Source organism: Onychostruthus taczanowskii, unplaced genomic scaffold (assembly GCF_017590055.1).
Source record: "Onychostruthus taczanowskii isolate IOZ18803 unplaced genomic scaffold, ASM1759005v1 scaffold24, whole genome shotgun sequence".
Lineage (NCBI taxonomy): Eukaryota > Metazoa > Chordata > Aves > Passeriformes > Passeridae > Onychostruthus > Onychostruthus taczanowskii.
The window spans coordinates 9,504,479-9,526,814 of NW_024499684.1; the positions used below are offsets into that span (position 1 = coordinate 9,504,479).

Genomic DNA, 22,336 nt, shown 5'->3' on the forward strand with positions numbered 1-22,336 from the left:
GCACCGCCCGTCCCGTGTCCCGTGTCCCGTGCCCGCGTGCTCCGGGGACGATCCCGGCAAGAGAAATCCCGGGAGGGGCGGCCCCAGCCCCGCTGCTCAGGCACCCGCCGGGCAGCCCCGCGAGGCCCCCAAGCGTGGTGGTTGCCATGGAGACGGGCGGCGCATCCCGGTGAGGGCGGGACCGGGAGCGGGGGAAATGAGGGCAGATCCCGGTGAGAGGCTGAGGGGAGCGCGGGCCGGTCTTGGCAGGGCGATTGAAAACGGGCCGCGGCGGTGGAACGAGCCGAGGGGCCCGAAGAGAGGCAGCGCGGGGGAGAGAGCGGCCCTTGGTGTTCGGGGCGGGCTCCGGGCCCTGCCCGTCGTCCGATGTTCTCACCCTGAGCCAGTGAATCATCTCGACATTTATTTTACTTCTGATATCGCCTTGGAGGCAGAAAACATATTTCGACTCTGAAATCCCTCTTACCAAGTCTCACATTCCTTTATTTTCCTAAATAAGGTCTGGAAGCGTGTACTTACCCATTTGCTCACGTCAGGGTTGTTCACTCCCGATTTCTGTCACTTCCCTCACGCTGCCAGAAATTCAGGTGCATTTTCAGAGCACTTGAAGTGATTCAAGGGAAGGAAGGTGAAGGGAAATCATGAGGAACCTTGATGATCCCTTTCCCTCTCCCTTTCCCTTTCCTTCTCTTTCCATCCCTTTCTTTCCCTTCCTCTCTATTTCCTCTCCTTTCCTTGCCCTTCCTCCCCCCCTTATTTTTTTTCCAAAAAGAGCATCTTGCTGTCCTGATATTTCTGGCAGGAGGCAGAGCTGTGTAAGGTAAGGCCACACCTATTTTGCTTTCCAAGAGACCTGTCGTTGGCACAGTTACTTGTTACTTAAATGAAGTTACTTGTGGTTTCTGGCTCAGCTGCTGCTCCTCTGGATGTTCAGAACCTCTCTTTGCCAGTCATTTGCCAAAGAGATCTCAAGGAGATGTGACATTCTCAGCTATGCATTTGCTCACTGGGATTCACTGGAGTGTCTTCTCTTGACTACAAGAAATGTTGCACAAAATGCTGCTCTTGAATGTGTTTTCCTTTATCAGGCAGCAGGGTGGGAGAAATGTACATTCAGGACTCTCACACAGCACAGGGAGTTGCAATCCCCAAAGGAACAGGAGGCCAGACCTTTTATACAGTTGCTTTAAAAATTATTACTTGATATGTTTTTCTTTCCCTTTATATCAGCAGGGAAAGAATGTCATCCAAAACTCACGGGGGAATACTTAAAAAAAAAATATTAATAGAGTTGAATGAGGGATTCAGCAAACACAGCAATGCAGGGTGATGCCAGTGGATGCCAATTTAGTGTTGACACTAAAATCCAGAGCAAGCAGCTCATATCTGTAGGGTTTGCTAATGCCCCACACAGTGGTTTCCTTCTCAAGTCCAGCTTAACATACTGGCTTGGCACATGGATCTGCTGAGCAAGGATCTGGATGTAAGGGAAGATACACAGGAGGAGCAAAGCAGCAAAGCCTTTAGAGAAACATTCCAGCTGCCAGCTGTCTTAAACATATTAATATCCTGAGTTAATTCTCTCCTGGTCAGAAGCTGCTGATGGAAAAGAGGAAAAGCTGCTGCATCCTCCTTTGTTTCTAAATAAGTCCCTTTTTCCTGTAAGAGCTGCATGTGTTATTTTTTCTTCCAAAAATGCTGCTGTAATCATCTGTCACAGCTATCTCCCAACACATCTTTTTTCACCATATTTTTAGCATTATGACTCCAAATGTAATAGATTATTCTTAGGTTGTTTAGACTCAAAATATGGATCATGGATTTCTGAAAAAGATAAAAATGAGTAAAACATTGAAAAATATTGCCTGACTTTCTTGAGGTAAAAATACTGCATCTCCACTTCTGTAATTGATTCCAAGGTTGACAAGAAAAGTGATGGGTTTAATGTATTATACAGATCATTTGCCTTTTTTTTTTGTTGACTCTTTTATCAGATTCCTATCTCAAGTTGATACATTTTTTTTTATAATTAAGATAAAAGAGATGAAAAAAATCTCAGAAGCAAAGGGATAAAATCACTTCCTTCTTTGTCCTAGGTGACCATCAAAAGCCCTGCTCAGAGAAATTAGATGTAAGTGGGTACAAACAATACAAGTACAGTGAACATATTGAAATATTCAGAGTCACTACTTTGTGTTACCTTTTCCTGCTATGATTTAAAGAAGCTTCTTGAAATAAATCAGGGTGCCTCTACCATTACCTTGGCTGAAAGGCTGTTTGTATCTTCATCCATTCAGGAGTTAGAAACCTTATCAAAAGTGCCTGGCTTGGGGGAATTTACTCTCCTTCTACCCAGAGCAGTATTATCCTTTAACTTAAATACCTCTGTCTGTCCCTGGAATCTGCCCTTGCTATGGATTTAGAGAGCAATCCATGGACTGAGAGCAATCCCTGTGCACACTTACTAATCTCATCCCCAGGGAGAGCCGTGTCCTCTTCCAGCACATTTCAACATGTGTTGCATTAAACAACTTCCTGCAACAGACAGGGACATCAGGAAATAAGTGTGTGAAATCTGAGTTTGTTTTGAGTTTGAATCTTTTGTTTGTTTTACCTGTTCTGTACCAACAGACATCAAATAAACCTGAACTGAAGAGTGGCTCTTCTTTTCTGCCAAGTGAAATTAACTTCGTGGTCCACCTGTAAATTACATATTTTCTTCAAAAAAAAACCAACAAAAAAGGAGGAGGACAAATGATAACTGCTGCAGAGATTCATAGCAAGTATGAATCTTTTTAAACACTTGTTTATTAAATATCACTGATTTCCAGTGATGCAGAGCAAAGCTGCATCAAAACCTCTTTAATTTTCATGGAATATGGCCATGTCCTGTGCTACAGGGACTGCCTGATGTGTTTCCTTGGCATGCTTAATGGTTGGGCTGTAATATTTTGCAGGCTTAGGATATGTTTATGCAAGGGTTTTACAGATGGCACAAATCCAGCTGTAGGTAGAGCAGCCAAATGAAGATTTTGTTGATGGCTGTTGTTACTTCCATTGCAATGACACTCAGGATCTCAGCCATCTCAGACTGCAGCTGTGCTATGTGTTGTACAAGAAATACCTGGTTTGTATGTAGAGGCTTTGGAGGGATTGTCCAATGGCATATCAAAACATTACAATTCTCAGAGAATTTTCCCACTGTTGTGCAGGTGTTTTCTTAGGTATTTTTTGATTAATAGTGAATTTTCACTTTTCATTATATATGCTTTTACAATATTCTATCTGTAGGCAAGGCAAAGGGGTGCTTAAGTGTATGTCAGAGCAGTTTCATGTTTGAATTGCAAGTTAAAATAAAATAAACAGAAAGTTAAAGATTGTTTACTCAGTCCTGGCATTGGTTCTTGTTTAACTTTCAGCATGTTAAGATGGTAACAGCTCCTGCTGAGAGGGGACTGGGAACATAGAAGTGTGAAGGTTACACAGTAATACTGAGGAATGTTTAGAGCATGAAGGTTCACCCTCACATCCTTTATAGGATGTGGATTTATTTTTTTCTTTTAGAAAAGCACCTTTCTTCTGTCCTTTCCCAAAGTCCTCTATGAAGCACTGCTCCCCCCTGACCTGAGTAATGAGGCACCTCACCCAGTCTGTGCCCTCCATGCCCATCCCCTTCTCAGCCTTTCTGCCCAGACCTGCTGTAGGAGGGACCAGGACCTCTTTGTGTTGTGAAAGCTAAACATTCCCACTGTCCCTGAATGCAGCCATTAGCAGAGCACAGCTCCTCTTATAAACAGTGTATGGAAAGTTATAAACAAAGCCAGGGAAGTATATGTAAGGCTGCAAAGAAGGCTATTTTGGGTCTACCTTTAGTTTAAACTACTGTTACTGACATTACTAGCATCACAGCATTTTTCTGATTGGTATCTTTTATCTTTGTTCCTCCTAGCAAGAACACAGAGACTAAACAAATGGAAAAAATCACTCATCTGGAAGCTCTGATGTTTAGTGCTGTGCTGGAGAGCTGTGTGGATCAACTTACAATTCTTGGATATATCATGCCAGTTCCACATAAGGACAAGACAGACATCAACCATGTATGTGCCACTGCTTAAAAAGATGTATATAATTTTTTTGTCTTTGTCTTGGTTTTATATCTTTTACCAGCATTTTTTAAAAGTTAAATATATTTTCTGTCATTCTGTGACTCTTGGGTGAAGAAACACAATAAAAGTGACCTAATTTAAATATTTTTATTGCATCATCACTGAGAAATGTTGGTCAAGAATTTGTGCAGAGGACTCTTCTGATCCAAGATGAGGTTCCTAAGATTATAATTTTAAAATTTCAGTGGTTAGACAACGAGCAAAGAATTGGGGAAAAGGAAGCAAAACATTTGTAGTTTCTTCTGTAGATACAGAGCTATTTTAAAAGTAGAAACGTATAGGTTATTTCAAAGTACTCAAAACCAGGTTAATTCTATTCCTCTCCAGGTCCATGCCAAAGATCCTTTTGTTCCCACAATGCATTAAGAAAGATGCACTTCAAAATATAGTAGTAACTACCCTTTCTCAGTGATCATTAATTACTAGTTGATTTCTAATTGGAATCATAGCTAAGATGGTTGGGCAGAGATATGGAGAACAGAGAATCCCTAATGCTCAGGCAGGGGTTTGTTGCTGTGGAGGAAGGTGTTCTGACATTTCTGGTAGCTGTTAGACATAGGAATCAGGATGGGACCATCCTGAGGGGCAAATGGCTCTAAGTACTGTGGTCTATAAGTGACACAGCAGGCTCTTTCCAGTTCTAGCAGGCTGGAAACCTTTTAAGATGAACTCAAGAAAAAAGTTCACAGCCAGGATGGAAATAAAAACCGGGATCTGAGTTTTGACATCTAATGATATTCAGTCTGTCTTAAGAATGCCAGAGGAAGTTAAATCAAATTTTTTTACGTGCTTTCTTTCCATATTACCTTTTCAAAAAACCCAGGGCAAAGCCGCAGCAGCAGCTGGAGTTAGAGTGAAATTCCGGGCGGGAACGATGCTGAGACTGTGCCATAGAGGGCACTGCTCCCCTGAAAGACTCCTGGGAGCCGGCCTCCACTGCTCCCAGAGGATGCTTCTCCCTCTCTTATGTGCCAGCAGCAAAACACAAAGAGCTTATCTCATATCTCTGGGACAGCAGGAGTTGTCCTCTTCAGACACACAGACTGAGCTTGATAGATCTACTGAAGGCACACGTAAATTACAGAGAAAATACCTTTGCCTTTCTCTTCAATCACAGATGCTCATTTTCACCAAGTCACTTCTTAGAACACAATTTTCTCACAGGTTACAAACCCTGCTTGTGTTCTTAAAGATGTCAAAACAATTTGAGGAGGAAACAATTTAGAAACAAGAAAATGGCTTAGGGAAGCTACTTGCTAAATTTGGTGCTCTGTAATTTGCTACTCCTCCCTGTTTCTCAGTTTACATTTGGCTGTTTTCATTGTATTTGTAGAAGATCTGTATTTGCAAAGTACCCTGGAGTTCTATCAGGCAGACAAATCAATGGCATCTTCAAAGACTGACATCTAAATTTCAGTTGATGACATTTTGAGAGGATTAATCACAGTGTTGGCCAGCACCTCACTGATGTTCCAGATTGGATGCTCTTGCATGTTTCTTCACACAGTGCACGCCCCAGAGGGAGGCAGCCTTTCTATTTGCTGAATTTTGGGCAACAGACAAGCAATTAGGAGACTACACAGATGGTAACACATGCAGTATACAAACTTCTTGCTTTTACGTAGTTATTTGTTGATTATTAGTGTGTAAGTACCTACTGTTTACAGACAACCCAGTTATTGCCTGTCTTGAACTTTCCCAGACATTAAAAAAATATATCAGAACATTCATAAAACCTACATTATATTAAAGCAGTTTGTTTGCAAAATTAGTTCTTTCTGAAGTACAGTTGTCACCAACCAGCTATTTAAGGCCTTTTTAAACTAATTAACAATGCAATTTTCATTGGACAGTATATGTTTTGTATATGATTCATTTAATGTAAATTTAACAGTCCAAAAATTAAGCACATAGTCACTTAGCCTCCTTCTCTAGTCACAGATGAGTCAGGCACTGCCAGAGGCTGATCCATCCCATCCCAGAGCTGTCCAAACCACTCAGCATGAAGCAGTCCCTTGCAGTGCCCTCTCAGACTGCAGCAGCACCTCCGACCTCTGACAGAGCCTTGCTTGATTTGCCTGACAAGTAACTTTTTGGAAGTACTCCTGGCATCCACAGCTGCTCCCCTGACCACTTGTTTTCTCTGCTCTGCTGGCACAAATGTGTGTGTGGTTGTGGAAGGATCTGGACTGAGAACTAGTGCTGCTAAAAATAACTTTTTTTTTTTTTTTTTTTTCCTTTTCGCTGGAAAATGTTTCATCACAGTGAGTTCTCTGTCTGCTTCCCCAAGCAGCCGGGCTGGGGAGCAGGCAGCTGTGGACAGGGATGGGGCTGGCAGAGACTGTGTTAGCTGCAGTCAGCAGTGCTGTTATGAAGTGTTCAGCCACAGAATGCTGGTAGGCAAGCAAGAAAATGTTCTCTTTTAATGTCCCAGTGTATACACCTGCATTTTATCCATAACACATAAGGCAGAGAATTTCCTAGAAGCAAGAGCTTAGCTGATTTTATAGTGTGCTTTTGCATTTTTGTGGGCTTTTCCTTTTTTAATGAAATTGTACTCAATCACAAGATACCTTTCCACGAAGGAGAGATTTGCCAATATTTTGAATTTATCCACTGAATTCATGTTATATTTCCTCTGCTGTTACTCTCTCAAAAAACCTGCTAAGCAGATAGCAGACAGAAAGTCTATTGCAGATATTTCCACCCAACTCTAGTTACAATTATATTGTAGGGAAAGGTTGTGATGACAGGCAGTGGGAAATGTCTAAGATGGAGAGAAGGAGGAGGAGAAACAGGCTAACAGTCTTCCAGTTTGTAAAAACTGCTGCAAAAAAGGAGGGAAGGATTTGTTCTCTGTGCCTAGAGACTAGGACAACAAGCCAGGATCTCAAATACTGCTGAGGAGAAAAAACTTTTCTTATGGTAAAGAAAATTGTGATGTGCTGGCATTGACAGGAGGATGTGTAGTCTCCAGTGCTGGAGGCCATTAAGAACATGTCAGATTAAGAACAGTCTGAACATCTCTTGGAGTGGATGAATTCACCTTTTTAGGCCTTTTCTAGTCCAGTCATTTTAGGACTTCTGAGCCCATAAACTTCAGTGAGCTACCCTGTGTGCTCAAAACTAACCAACATAAATGTTTCTGATCTTCCACTCTTTGCAAAATGTAACATGCAGCTGTTCTCAGTATAGCTTCATTCTAGTTAATTACTGATTTTCCTTCCTATCACATAATGTTGCAGAGGGTTTAGTTCTGCTGTGCAATTTGCAAGCAGGTCTCTCTTATTACCTTTTCCCTCTTCCCTTATTCTCTTATTTCCCTTATCCTCTTTCATTTCCATCCAGCAAACAAAAGAAATGATTCAGGAGGAGCTGGGTATTAACTTCCCAGAGCTTACATCAGCAAAGAGTGGGGAAACAGTTACCTCCACAAAAAACACCGAACATGAGCAGCAGCAGGGGAAAACTGAAGATCAGAAAAGCACCCAGCATTCTTCCAAAAGCCCCAAGAAACACATCACTCGGGCTCTGGAGAAGCTCAAAAAAATTTATGCTGACAGGTGAGTGAAGCACCTGTGAGGGATGCTCAGAGCTGTAAAGTTCTCAGTCTATCTCTTGAAAGCAAAAATACAAATTCCTTGCTCTCCCACTGCCAGAGTACATCAGTCTCTGTCTGAAAGGAGTTCCTCTAGGGATAGGAGTAGTATCCTTCATATACCATTTAGTTCCAGCCTTTGCTTGCTTCTGCTAATGACCAGCAGTTTATTTTGAATGGAGCTGTAAAACATCACCCCACTGATAATGGTTGCCTGGGTTGAAATCATGGCAGGCACTAATCAGTGCTCATGATCTGGTACCTGGAGTCAGGTTCCTCTAGCTGATCCCACATGCAAAGGGAGATCTGAGCCTTGTTTTTGAACTCAGTCATTCTGCAGAGCACACAGAGCTTCTGTGGCAGTTACAGCCATTATAGGAAAGGTAATGTATGTAAAGACTAAAGATTTTCCTTCTCTTTTAAAACAAACTTTATTCCTGCATCTAAACCAGTGCCCTGATTTGCAGAAATAGCAGCAGCCTTTGGTTTAAAGAGATTATGGAGCTGAATGCTCAGTATGCATTTTTCTGCATCCTGGCTTCTGTCATTTAATGTCATTTCAACAATGGGTTTAAGGAGGATTCTAACACAAATGAGGAAAATGCAGCTAAAATGTAAAAGCCACATGGATCATGACATTCAATAAACTGGAGAAGCCAGTTTATTGCATGGCCCATTGCATGGCCAGGTCTCATTTTCCAAGACCACTACTGCAGGCCAGCAGCCTTCTTAATGGCAACAGTCTGGCACAGCATGAACATGTTTGTGCCTCTTTGCAATTTCCCAGAGTAGCATGCAGGGCAGCATTTTCAATTATAAACTTCAAGCAGCTCCTAATACTGAGTTCTCCAGATGTACAATAAACAGATACCATGGGAGAGGCACTCCTGGGTTTGATAGGACATAAGACCAGAAAAGGGATCTTTTATTTCCCTACATTTTACTGTAAACAGTAATGGATAAAAGTACCAAACACTGTACTACCAGCACCTGTAAAGTATTGTTGTGTTCCTTTTCTTCCTGGCAGGCAGTATGCAAGTGATGTAATTACAGTCACTATTAAAAAGATGGAGGAATTGGGAACATTTAGTAGCCTAACAGATGCTAATGAGAGAGAGAAGGCAAAAAAGGGCAAGTTTTATGACATCCTCATCAGGTCAGTGTTGTGTTCAGTTCTTCCCTGTTTAAATGCTGAAAGCCATTCCCATTCAGTACATGCTGAAAAGGAAATAAAACCCAATAAAACTAAAATACAGAAGGGTTACCTTTTAAAACTTGAATTATTCTGTTTGCTTTGCAAACTGCAAGTTTTCCCCTTTGGAAAGAATCAGTGGATGGGTCTGATACTGAACTGAGCTAGGAATTGCCTGAGCTTTGACCACGGTGGACACCAGTGGCTGAATTAGTGCAAATGCCTCATTTCAATTAAAACATAATGTGATGCAGGAGCTCCTTGATCTTTAACTTCTGTCCCCAGTGAAAGCCAGAGCAGCAGAGAATCTGTTCCAATCAGGGCCAGCAACATATGGCCTTTAGGCTGTCTGATGCCCAGGAGAATCTGCTCTGACGTTTATGCTAATAAGCTCCCTTTTCCCTTTTCCCAGCAGCAGTGAGGGGTTAGCACAGATGGTGACAGAGGTGTCTTATTTAAGGCTAATCCACCAGCCACTGCACTGTGATTCTCTTCTGTCCCAAATCTTCCAGGGTACACATTTGCTACAACCTCAGCTCAAACTGGTGATTTCCCAGCTCAAACTTTTTTTTTTTTTTTTTTTTTTTTTTTTTTTTAGCATGCAAACCTCTGATTCAATCCCAAAACTGTCAGAGAGAATTGCAGTCATCAGACAAATATTTGACCACTTTAAAGCTACCTCAGTGTAGCAGCTCGGGCCCATCATTGAGGGTGCACAGCAAAGCTGCTCTCAGTCATGATTTGTCAGGAGTCCAACCTACTGGAACTGCTCTTATGGTGACTCAGGGATCTGCTTCCAGGGCAAATCCTCAGCTTCAGTGCAATGTGTGACTCAAGCATGAAACCCAACTCTTCCACTTCCACTGCCTAAAACCAAGGGATTTATTGTTTGTCCATAGAAGGGACAGAAAGCAAGAATGAGATTAGCAATTGGCTGTGGAGTAACTATCCAATACTGAAATGTAGAAAAGAGCAGACAAATTATAATCAGAAGGGATGTAATACTTCTTATCCCCTCCTGTCAATCATATCCAGCCATGTTGTACTATACATTCTTTTAACGGAATGAACTTGATCTGTCTTTCAAGATAATAAATACTTGCCTGGTTTTGTGTAAATACTGTTCTGAAAGCCATCTGCAGTGAGATGATGGGAGACTCCTTATCAGGAGCTTTTGTTCATCAGTCACCGAGATAAGGAGTCTGAAAATGAAATGCATGTGTGATTGTAAGGTTGGAATAGGACACAAAGTTTCAGGGACCAATTGTAGTATTTACTGGTTTTAAAACTAATCATAAGCATAAAATCTTACAGAAGCACTCTGAGTGAAATAAGATAATAATACCTAGAATATTTACTGCATCTCTTTTGTTTTAGACAGATGAACACTTCTCTAGCTTTTGGTCTCCACTCAGATCCCTTCATGGATCTCAGAACCTGGGGCAGTGTTCTTTAAAAGATTTGAGGTTTGATATGAAAGAAACAACATTCTCATACACATAATAACACAATTTGGCACTCTTTGCTGCTCAGGCTTGCTTCTGCATAGAATCTCAGGCATTTTTGCCTAAATGTAGAAACTGTGACTCAATGACAGGTATCTTCTGTCTCCACTATAATAATTGCATCATCCTCAAATCCATTCCAGGCTTCAATAAGAGCATCCCCTGTTTTTTTTTGACTTGTTTTCCCTTTTGTTCCCATCTGCCTTGCTCAGTCTGTGTACCTCTTCTTTCAGGATTTACTGACCAAGTCAGTAGTTTTGGTGAGAAGTCTCTGTTTATCTTATTCTCCTGTGTATCAGGAGAAGGAAGTTCCCCTTCTAGGTAAACAGCTCTTGTCTTTCTTAATATACTCAAGTGATTGTGTTTTCCCACCTCAGGGAGGAAAAAGGAAAGAAGGAGATAAAGGCACTCCAGAAACAGCTGCAAGATGTCAAGAAACAAACTGGTCAAGACCTTCAGGTGAGAGCACTTAGCACTGGGCATCTTGCCAGGGGGAAGCCTGTTAGGAAGCTGGCCTCTGCTGCCCAGCTCTCAGGGAGGCCATGGCCATATACAGTGAGCCACCACTTAGGAATGCAGAAGCAGAATAATTACAATAAAGATTTGTATTTGGAATAAGCCCACTAATGACTTCAAGAGTAGTGTTTGATGGTTTTCAAATGAGAGCTCAAAATGCTCATAATAATGAGAGACCGTGGTCAAGTTAGAATATCCCAAAAACTCTGCTGGGAGTGACAAAGCACAGATACCTGCAATCAGTAAGAAAGAGGTTATCTGCAGATAACAGTATCTAAGGCTCTGTCATACTCACTCATGACAGATCATTTGGCACAGAAGGAAGTGTGCCAAAGGGAGTGAGAAAGACAGACTCTTACCATAGGGACAGGCTGTTTTTCTACCTACATTTTCATCTGGGGAAAGTGTCATTCTATTAATCTATTTTTCTAGGCTTCCAGACATCAGAAAATCCTAAACATGCCTACACAAGGGCAGATCAATGTTATTGCACATATGCTGTCAACTTAATCTTTCTGGAAAGCTTCAGCCCTTCTGTCTGCATCATGCAAAGGGTGTGTGCATGCACAGTAAATATGGGGCATTCTGGAAAGATCAGGCTTGCTACACAAGTGCAGATCAATTGAGTGGCTTATCACTGGTCACTTTGATGCTCACCAGGCAGCTCAGACTGAATGCTCATTCAACATGGAAATGTAGCCTGGCCCTGCTGAGGCAGGAGATGTGTGATAGCAAACAAGCAGAAGGCAAGCTGGGGCAGAGCTGTACAGGGCTGGGGGAAGGAACAAGAATCTGACACTCGGTTCAGTAGTGAGCAAGAGGACAGCAAGGACATCTGAGGAAAGAATTGGTGTCACTGAGTTTTTGTCTTTGGACAAAAGTGTGGAGAGTAATCAAGCCAGGATATAGTTGACTACTATAGGAGAGGAATTTTAAGCTCCAGACATGCTGGTGAAGTTTGGTTTGTAGAACACAAAGGTTTTGTGTTGGCAGCCTGGATGCATACACAGTGGAATGTTTAATTGTAAATACAGGGGGACCTATTTGCTTCTCACACTGTCCCTTCTCAGTCAGACTCTGATGGCTCCTGGGAGGTTCCTGCTCTCCCACTCCCCAGGCTGGTGAATGTTAAGAGGTAGTTCTCCATCTGTGTAGCGCTCTTCAAACCTTGCCATGTCTGTGCATACAATATATGTACCCTGTCCTGGTTTAATGCCTTCCCAGGGGGTGTAATCATCCTGTCTTGTACCAGCAGCAATGTCCTGGCACTCCACAGTCAGGGGGCCACTTCTCTGTGTGCTGCCCTGCACCTCTCCTACCTCCTGCAGTCATAAAAATGTGTGTAGCTACTGTGCTGAGGTGGGGGGGCATGTCTTCTTTTTGTCCTGTCAGTGCTAATTCAGTTCTTGGGTTTTGCCTCATCAAGTGGGATTTGCACTCATCTGGGATTTTTAAAAAATATTTCAAGCTTAAAAGTCCTTTTCTGAGCTTCCTTATAGTTTCAGCTTTGATAAATCAAAGCAAGACTACTTTAAAGTACTGCTTTCCTCCTGTGCCAAAAATAATGGTGTCTCACTGTGTCTCCCAAGGGAGAATAATTTCTATTTGCTTCATATGGGATTTTCCTGTAGGCAGTTTTTCAGACACTTGCATGATTTGTCACCTTGCCAATTAATTAAAAATAAAAATACAGCTTCCCTGGCTTTGGAGTACTTTGAACAACAATAATAATGCACAGACCTGTAGACAAAAGCCTACATGGCTGAGAAAATAAAAGCGAGTGCAAATCTAATCCTGGAACCAGAAAAACACGGCCTTTGTCTCACTCATGCTGCTGTGGATTTGTATTTTCAGCCTTTCTACCTCTTAATAAGATGCTAATTAATAGTGTATTAGCCTGCTTAGCTCATTTTCATTCTAATGGGACACAAATCAAATGCTAAATGTTCTTCTTTATTTTGTTTTCTCTTGGAAAGCACTGATGTCTCTAAAGGAGCTGAAATGGTACATCTGGTTTTGCTCTTACCTCTCTGTGCAGGAGCAGCACTGGTAGCTCAGGTTTGGCTGCAGGGGGTCTGTTTGCTGCTGCAGTGTTAATTTTCCTAGTTTCTATAAAAATACTCACTGTCTCTGGTTTCCTGGACAAGTAACAGCAGCCTGTGCAGGTTTTGAAACATATTAAAATAATATAGGATTATGCAGTTTAAGATAAAAATTTAGGAATGTAAAATTTAGCATTCCTGCATTGTTCCTCATTCAAAGACTTTTTATGTCCTGTAGGTTTTGTGGTGTACTCATGTCATACATGTGTGCAGGTAGTGGTGTCATTTTATAACAAGCAGCAATGTTACACCTACTAAACAGACAGAAATCCAAGCCACTGCACCACAGTGCCAGTGAGAACACATCTCTAACTTTAATTCTTTGTCAGTTCTCATAACACACCCAGATCTACTGTATCAGGACATCACTCAGTCATGCTTTTAGTAGTAAGATTAAAACCCATTATGTTTCTTCCCTTTTCCTCTCCCAGGAGGACAAATGCATCAACAGAGTATTCTGTGGAATGTTTTAAACACATATACACACCCACTGGTGCATATTTCTACTGGAGATATGCACAGGATAATTACAGCAGAAGGCACAAGTTTTGTGATGGTCCTGAGCTTTACTGCTGGCAGAGCCCCAAGGAGCACTGCAGGACCTGGAGCTGGTGCACTAGATCCAAAGGTGGCTCCAGAGGGGGAGGGTTTTCCACAGGAGTGCTGCTGCCAACAGGTCAGCTCCCTCTACCAGCTAACTGCCCCTCCTGGGGCTCTCCTGGAGCTGCTGGCATTGGTGCTGAGCTGGCCAAGGGCTGCAGAAGCCTTCTGTCCGTGCCAGGTGACAGCCAGCCCTGCTGTCCCTTGGGCACAGACATTCCCTGAGGGTGTTCTGGAGCTGGGACAGTGATGCAGGCAAAGCCCTATTGAAGTGCCTGCAGGGCTGCCTGTTGCGGTGTCAGGAGAGCGAGCCCAGGCTGCAGCAGGTGTGTGGATCCAAGCACATCTCCAGGCCCTGCCACCTGAGATGCCACAGCTGCCAGGAAGAGCCTTGAGCTCTGAGCACTGGGTGTGGGAGCGAGGCAGAGCAGGGCCTCTGTCAGCACAGAGCACAGCACTCCTTCCCCTGCCAAATGGGCAGCACTGGACTGCTGGAGAATTCCTCAGACTGTTTACTCCTGTGGGCTATTTTTGTAACCAGCTGTATTTTATGACTGTAAACACTAATTGCTGTGGAAGATCTGGGAGATCTTGGTGGCACTTACAAGAGAGATAAATCAAAGCAAATGAAAACACAGGACTGTGGATTAGGTTTCCAGCTAAGTGCAGCTGCTTTTGCAGCCAAATAGCATCTGTGGGGGTGACTCCAGTGGCACCAGGTGACAGCAGACAGGCCCCTGAGCTGATGTCTGTGAGCTGAGAGATCAGAGAAAATCAGCTTGTTTACCTGCTTGTGAAGCAGACTGGCTCCTGACAATTATTTTCCTGGGTTTTGATCTTGGTCTCTGCCAGTTTTCTGATAGTTTTGGACACGAGGGACAATTTGGTTTGGCAGATTCAACGCTGAAGTCATCCCAAATAAGCAGCCCAGAGATTTACTGCATCAGCTATGAAAGCATTCCGTGTCCTGGCGTGGACCTTTGCTATGATAAACCAGCATGAATAAATACTAACTCATTTTCCCAGTTATTGTCCCTGAAGTTCAGGGAACAGCACATTCTGCAGATGGTACCCCTTCTGGGCATTTACTGCTGCATTTACTACCTTCAGCTACATCCCAAACGTGCCCCAGCTCTGCAGGTCCTGCAGCAGGAGCTGCCCTCACGCCTGCAGCCGACATTCCTTGGCCAGGCAGATGCTGCTGTAAACCACCAGTGGGTTTTGCCTTTCACTTCCTGTCTGCTTTGGATTGTGTAACCAAGCCCCCAGACTCCCCACCTCTAACCAGTATGTTTTACAACACTGCAGACCAAATCCAAACCACAGACTTGCCATTCACCAGAGAAAACAACAAAGCAGATGGGCCCCCATCCCGGCTGAGGCCTGGGGCACAAGAATCAAAAGCACTTTTTTCTTTAATAAAATGTGAAATGAAAAAGAAAATAACCTGGTGAGAAGTTCATGCTCTGCCCCAACTCTCTGAGTACTTTGTAACTTAGGCTGAACCCTTATTTTCTGGCCAGTTTGCAGATCTTGAGCACATAGTAGTTAACACACTGACATCAGCAGTGTTTGACTTCCCTGAGCCTCAGCGCCACAAAAAGTTGTGGGTTTGCTTTTTTTAAATTAGCACCTCCTCAGTCTCTCTGCTTGTTCTTCAGTTTAGACACAATTCCACTATGACCCAGGAAGACAATCTCAATACAGAGTGGTACACTCACATCCCCTGTCTACTGACCAGGAACAGAACTCCTCCCAATGGCCACCAAAATTCCATGCCATGGAAAATAAAGGCCGTGACCAAAAACCTCAATGAGGCACAAACAGCTCATGTCTGTAGCTGTCCGCAGTCATATGATGATATGGCCATAAAAATAGTATCTGGTGTTTGAAACATTCAAAAATGTGAACACCTTTGAACCCACAAAACAGCATCAGCCAAGGCCTCAATTATCCTGAGCCTCATAAATGTACTCTACTCTTCCTATGTATGACAAGGGGTGCAGAAGGAAGGACTTTCCTTTTAACTGTTCCAAACTCTTCTTATTAGGAGACCTTTTCCAAATGAGTCATGCTGCAAGGGCTTTCAAACACAGCACTATTGAGCTGGCTTCTTCCTGTGGCATTTTTCCATGTTTACACAGCTAAGGAATGTGAGGTGCTTCAGAGGCAAGATATGTGGGCTTCAAAAAATGTCAGCACTTTGGTATTTCATCTTCATCTTCAGCTGTGGAGGTTTGGCTGATGAATATCAAACCCACCACAGCATGGCAGGGAAGCAAAGAGAAAGGCTGTAATGGAGCAGTTAGGTGCATTCACATTGATCTTGCATAATTACACAGGAAGCTTTGATGGCCTTTTTAACTCATAAAAAAGTTCATTTTACAGGCATTTGTCCCAAGTTCCAACCACAGGGTAATGAACCTTTATCTGCTATTCAAATAAATTAATTAAAAAGGAGTAAACAAAACAGCAATCCCAAATCAAGCAAATGCACTTTGCTTTCTGAGCATGCTCCAAAAGCTGGACAAACCACTCAGGATTCTGGCCTATGGGAGAGCTCTAGGGAACAGAAAACTGAGCTTTCTGCCTCAGGAAAGCTCAGCTCCATTGCAGAGCAAGGCATGGGGAGAGGCTGGGACCTCGTAGCCAGCTTTTTCTTTCACACTGCTTCCTTGCCCTGGGTGTGTGTTTTCATAATGAAGTGGGCACCATCTGCCCAGTAAGATTTCAAGAAAGAACTGTTTGAAAATATGAGCAAGTCAGCATTAGATTTGCACTTCTTCCTAAGGCTGTGTTTATACAGTTGCTGTATAACTAGAAAAAAAAAAAAATCCAAGGAATAGAGTATACTTTAGGATAACAAACCTTGGCTTTTTTGGGGCTGAGACATTATCCTCCTTTTACAGATGCTCACTCACTGAGATAGTCTAATGCAAAGTGTTAGTAAAAGTAAAGCCTAACTTTAATTGGTTAAAATTCTTTGGGTTTTTTTCATATTTATTCTAAGCATGACTGAATCCATTTCTTGACCAAAGAGCAGGCTTGCCTTCTTCTCCCACTCTTCCTCATCTGTCCTCTCCAAAGGCAATCACTCCTTGCTGATGGGTTTATTGCTGTCCATATGGGTTACAGATCAAACTAACCTTTGAAATGCTCCTTGAAATGGAGCAACATTCAGAGAAAGTGGAGCCTGTAGCTTTGTCTCTTCTGACCTTATCAGGGAGTGGAAAGGTGAAGAAAGGTGAGCTGACCTCAGTCTCCAGGCCTCCTTTTGTGCTGCTTTTGTCTCCACTAGAGCCGAGATGATGTTATTGATCGCCTCCAAGATAAGCTTCAAGAGACCACAGCCAAAGTGAACACAGAGAGCTACTACATGAAGAAAAACACAGATCTCCAGATCCAACTAACCCAGAAAAAGTGCAGCAGTGCAGAGAATGCCCTGGAGAAGGAAATCCAGGTAAGCCCTTCCCCATGGCCCATACTGAAAGGCATCTCCATCTAATAAGGGAAGATCCGTCTCTGTTCTCCATTATAGTCACCAGCACTGCTGTTTGAACTGGATCAGGAAACTCACTGGGGCTAGACACCTTTATGTCTTCTGTTGTTTTTCTGTATAATGCTGCAAAGAGCAACAACAAGGATGGCATGGCTTTAGGAGACAGAGAAGGCTTAAAGCAATGCCATGGCCAGAAAACCAGACCCAGAAGTATATCCAAAGGGGTGGTTACAAAGGTATTAGCAACCTGAGCTCCCAGCAGTGCCCCCAGCAGATACACAGATAGAGCTGCTTGTGTGGCCATAAGGTGATCTGGACTAGAAAACTGTTCTGCTTTTGCAAGCATCTTTTTATGACTGATCAAGGTCTGATCTAATTGTCCCTTTTTCATGGATGGCCCAGGAGCAAGGACTGCCTTGGCTGATTTTATCACTGAAAAAATGTCTGACTACACATAGCTCCAGCACTTTTACTCAGCTTTCAGCAGCAGTGTGTGCACACATACACACCAACACTGCCTCACACGTGTTCTGTCTGCTCTGATCACAGAATTTGAAGAGCAAAATTGATGAGGAGATTCAGCTTCACACGGAGACTGAAAATTTCCTCATGCAAGAGTATCAGGTATGTGTGACTGTCAGCTAATGATTAAAATAGCAACCTATAAACACCATATCATCAATTAGTGCCCAAAGGAAAACAGTTATTGTTCCATCAAATGTACCAGGTTCATGACCGCTGCAGTTTGAGTGATTACTTGTCCTCAAATCTTAATTAACCCAGCTCTCCAAGGCTTGGGATTTCCTACATACAGATATATTTCCTTAAAATTAGGGTTCATGTAGTGAATTGCACTGTTTATTCAGGTGTTACAGATTTTTCCTCTCTCAGATAGTTGCATTTGGCTCATTGGAATTTTATTAGACCCTACTTGGCAGTTGCTGGGGCTCCCAGCACCCCAGTGAAGAGCCCAAAGTAAGGGCACCAGCTTCAGAGACCCAAGGGCTGCGCAGAGGGGACGGACACTGAGGAGGGAATGACAAAAACTGCCAGTCCAGCCGGCCAAAATGTCAGTCCAGCCTTATCTGAGGAAGAACTGGGGTTGGATCATTGCTAACCCACAACTGTTGTACACATTTTCAGCAGCATGAATGCCCTTGTGGTTTTGATTCAGAGGTTCAGAGCATTCCTATCATTAACAGTGAATAACTTCACAGTAGCTAATGCTGCAAAGCCTCTCATAAATGTTGTGTCGGGAAGAAAACCTGGACTGCTGCAGGGTACCTGAGGTCACGGCCAGTACAGAATTTAATAGGAGATAACAGGTTTTTAAAAATGTAATTTGAGTGCAAACCAGTGCTGTATCTTGTGAGCAGTTGAACAGCGTGCCCTGTGCCCCAGAGCTCTGTGTGATCAATGCTCCCAGCGAGGGGACTGCCCAAGCACGTGCTGAGCCTGGCTGACCTCCGGCAGCAGCCCCGCAGTGCTCAGACAGCAGCTGGTGGTTTGCAGGGGCCCGCAGACAGGAGCATGGCCATGCCCTCCATCCCCCTTGTGTCCAGCTGTGATGCTGTAATGAGATTGATGCTTTTCCTCAGATTATTTTTCCATAGAAGCAATCACGGTGGTTGCTATGGAGAAGTTATTGGTGAATAGGAGGAAGTCATCTGGGTGAGTGTTTCAGAAACACCTGCCCTATTCATGAACACAAAGCCAAGTTCACAAGCTGAAATAGTGTGAAGTGCTGTCCCCTGGGACCTTATTCCTGGTGTGCTGAGCTAAATGCAGAAAGTGGGTAGGGAGTCAGGCAGAGGATAAAAGCTCTCCCACTGACAAACTGTGCTTTTTAACCCCCCCTCCTTCTGTATACACACAAAGAATGGCTTCTGGCTGTCACTTGCTTGATCAGAACTGACTGCACAAAATTACTGCCCTGCAGTAATTTGTGAGTAGTCTTAGGGGTTTGATGCTTTCAAGATGAGAAGGAAACACTGACCATGCACAGTTTACAGGACTCTCATACCCATCCTGAAAGCAGACCACGTAATAGTAGCAAACCTCTCACCTGTGCCCTCTGCACCCTGCTGAGCACCACTCTCTCCCCATGCAGAAGGTGAAAGAGAGGCTGGAATCCTGGATAGAGAAGTATAAAAAAGACACTACTGCAAAAGACGAAGAACTGGATGATCTAAGAGCATTAAAGGCAGAGAACTTGGAAACGATGCAGAGATTTGCCAAGGAGGTAAGACATCAGCATCTCAATAGTCAGCCATGCAAAACTGATTGGGCTTTTTCCTACACTCATTTGGATAAGGAACCAGGACCACAGGAAAAAATCAGTAATTTGGAGGCATAGGCTGTGATTATAGCACTTGTCTTGGGAAGACAGTGGCTGAGATGTCATTTTCTATTTGCCACCTGTGACATCAAGGAGGGATGATGATGTTTCCCCTATAGCTATTTTCAAATACCAGCAAGTAATGAGAGAGCTACTGACAGCCTTTGTGAGGGGCAGAAGTACTGTCCCATCCCATCAGTATGCCTCACCTTACTTTGCTGCCTGAGTCTGAACAAATCTGCTCCTCCGAGGAAGATCAAGATAAGACAGGCTGAGACTGGAAGCTCATCCCTTCCTGCAGACACACATTCCCAGCTGCACAGGGCTCTGTGATCAGGGAGCTGATTCTGGGTAGAACCATTCCTGCCCCACTGGGTTCTTGGTTAACTGCTGAGCTCTGATCACAGCAGAAGAGCAGCACAGAACAGAGAAAAGCATCTAGAAAAATGTGTGCTTTAAAACCAGAAGGAATTTACTTGTAAACATTCCTTACCCTCCGTGGCTTCGAAATGATGGGATGGAGCTGGATGTTTCCCTGCTTGTGGGCTCATTTTTCACTCTGTACACTGCCATCTCAGTCTCCCAAGTGTGTTTGTACATCATCTGCTGTTTGGCCTGGGGGACCAAGTGTCCTCCCCACCAGCAGCTGCTGCCTGGGAAGCCATCAGCCAGCCATTTTACAGCACAGGATCAGGGGGTTAATTACATCCAGGCCGTGAGAGGTTTCACTTTGGCAGCAGCTCCAAGTGCCTGAAGACTGATGGTGGTAATGAGCAACATTTGCCATCTGGATTTAGAAAAGATCAAATAGTAGAGGTGGGGAGGAAAGCCCCCACTCACACATTATCCCTGGGCTGCCCTGGAGCTCCCTGGTGCAGAGGGACACCACAACCCATGGGCCTGAGCAGTCCTGGCAGGGCTGTGGGAAGTGTGTAACAAGAATGAGACGTGTGGGCAGCAGAGGGAAGGAATCCTTGCACCAGGGTCCAGGTGTGCCCTGCCCTGGCAAATGGCTGGGCACAGTGAGCCCTGAAGGCTGGCCTTGCAGTTTAGGGGATGTGTTTGTCATGGCTTTTGCCATGCCTGTGCTTTCTTGCAGTGCCTGACATTCCAGACAACCATCATCATTGACCGGACAGACAAGGAGACCAAGAGGAAACAAAGAGAGCAGGAAGCCCTGGAGCTGAAGAGTGCTGTGAAGGTAAAGGGGAGCAAAGCTGAGGCTGTGCTGCCCCAGCAGCAGCTGGGAGTTCACAATCTGTGCCACAGGCTTTGTCCAGGCAGAAAGCTGGCTGGTGTGTGGCACAAGCAAAGGACAAAGCCTGTTCCTCCTGCTGGGGCATACTCAGAGCCAGCAGCTGGCTGCAGGTTTGAGATGGGAAATGCAAGGGGAGCAGCCAGTCTCCTGCAAATATCACTGCACAGGTGATACAGGGAGGGTCACGGGGCAGTGCCCCTGCTTTTCCCTTGCCAACAGCAACAGGTGCCCTCAGCCCAGCTACGGATGCCTTTGGCACAACCAGCACAGCCCCAAAGGCTGCTGCATGGGCTGGAGGTTCCCTTCTGTGGCTGGAGAGCACAGGGAGGACTCTTCCAGGCATTGAGCTGTACCAGGTACCCCAGCAAGCGATTTCCTCTAAGGCCTCTCTCTCTCTCACTTCCAGGTGCAGGCCTGGTGGAAAGGTACAATGGTCCGCAGATTCCTTGGCCCCTACCAGGAGCTTGAGAAATATTGGAAGGAACTGTCAGCAGAAAAGGATACAGGCAAGGAAAAATCTAGAGCAAAGAAATAAGTAAACAAAGTGGCCACAGATGTGCTCTAGGAGTGCTGCTGGGCAGGCACTGTGGTATGTGTGACAGGACAAAATAAACCACGTAACGGAGCTTGGGCAATTCTGGAGAACACAGTTCCTGCAGACACAGTTCTGTTGAAGCTGCACTGAAGATCTTAAAGCTGCCCTTGTACAGCCTTTTTTCCCAGCAGAAAGGGGATTTGCATCAAAGCAGTGAGAAACACTATATCCCCTGCAAAGAGCTTTAGGGAAACAAGACAGTGGAGGTAATCCTGTTACCAGCCCAGTAACTCACCAGCATGGGATGCTCTGCACCCAGAGCCTCCTCTGCTGCCTCCAGAGCGCTGGTGGTGGTTCTGTGTCAGGCAGGGAGGCTAAGGCAGCCCAGCTGGGCTCCCTCTGTGCTCTCCATGCCTCCAGCACTGGCATCAGATCAGCAGGGAGAACAAGGGCAAGTCTGCAGTATAAACACAAGTGCAGGCAGAGCACGCAGGTTTCCATTCCCACAGTCCTGCACAGTGTCAGCACACAGACAGAACATCTCCATATACCTTCTGACCAAGGGGAGAACAAAGGGAAAAGGCAGCCAGCCGTGCTGCCTGCAGGAGCTGGTCTGTCACAGCTGTCCCCACCACCCTGGCCAGTGCCACTGCACAGTGGGACAGGGCTGAAGGCAGGGAGCAGAGCTGCTTTTAACCCAAAGGGAATCCCTGCTCCTGACAGCACCGTCAGTCCACAGGCAGTCTGTGCACAAAGCCCTGTGGCTGAGCTGCCTGGTTTCTGACTCTCCCACGTGGGAGATGATCTCAAAGCACAGTCTGCTCTGCTCTTTGTGACCAGCCCGTGCTGGCTGCATCCAAGCCTCGTGTCCAACCTGAACTGGGCCAAAAGCTCTGAAGTTCAGGTGAGATGGCTGAAACCATGAGCAGAGAGCCTGTGGCTCAAAACTCTGAACAGAAGGCGCTGGTGCCTTATCAGGCAGACTTGGTTGTCAGGGGAGTGCTGAAGTTGCAGATGCTCCAGACAA

The 22,336-nt window shown here is 44.5% G+C and overlaps 1 protein-coding gene across 1 annotated transcript; it reads left to right on the top strand.

Moving 5' to 3' along the window:
- Positions 1-146: 146 nt before the first annotated feature.
- IQCG (IQ motif containing G) lies at positions 147-21,317 on the top strand. The gene is made up of 10 exons (XM_041405983.1): positions 147-169; positions 3,950-4,097; positions 7,515-7,729; positions 8,792-8,920; positions 10,839-10,920; positions 16,978-17,139; positions 17,728-17,802; positions 19,289-19,420; positions 20,616-20,717; positions 21,181-21,317. The coding sequence occupies exons 1-10, from the start codon at positions 147-149 to the stop codon at positions 21,307-21,309; spliced, it is 1,197 nt and encodes a 398-aa protein (XP_041261917.1). The 3' UTR covers positions 21,310-21,317.
- Positions 21,318-22,336: the final 1,019 nt, after the last annotated feature.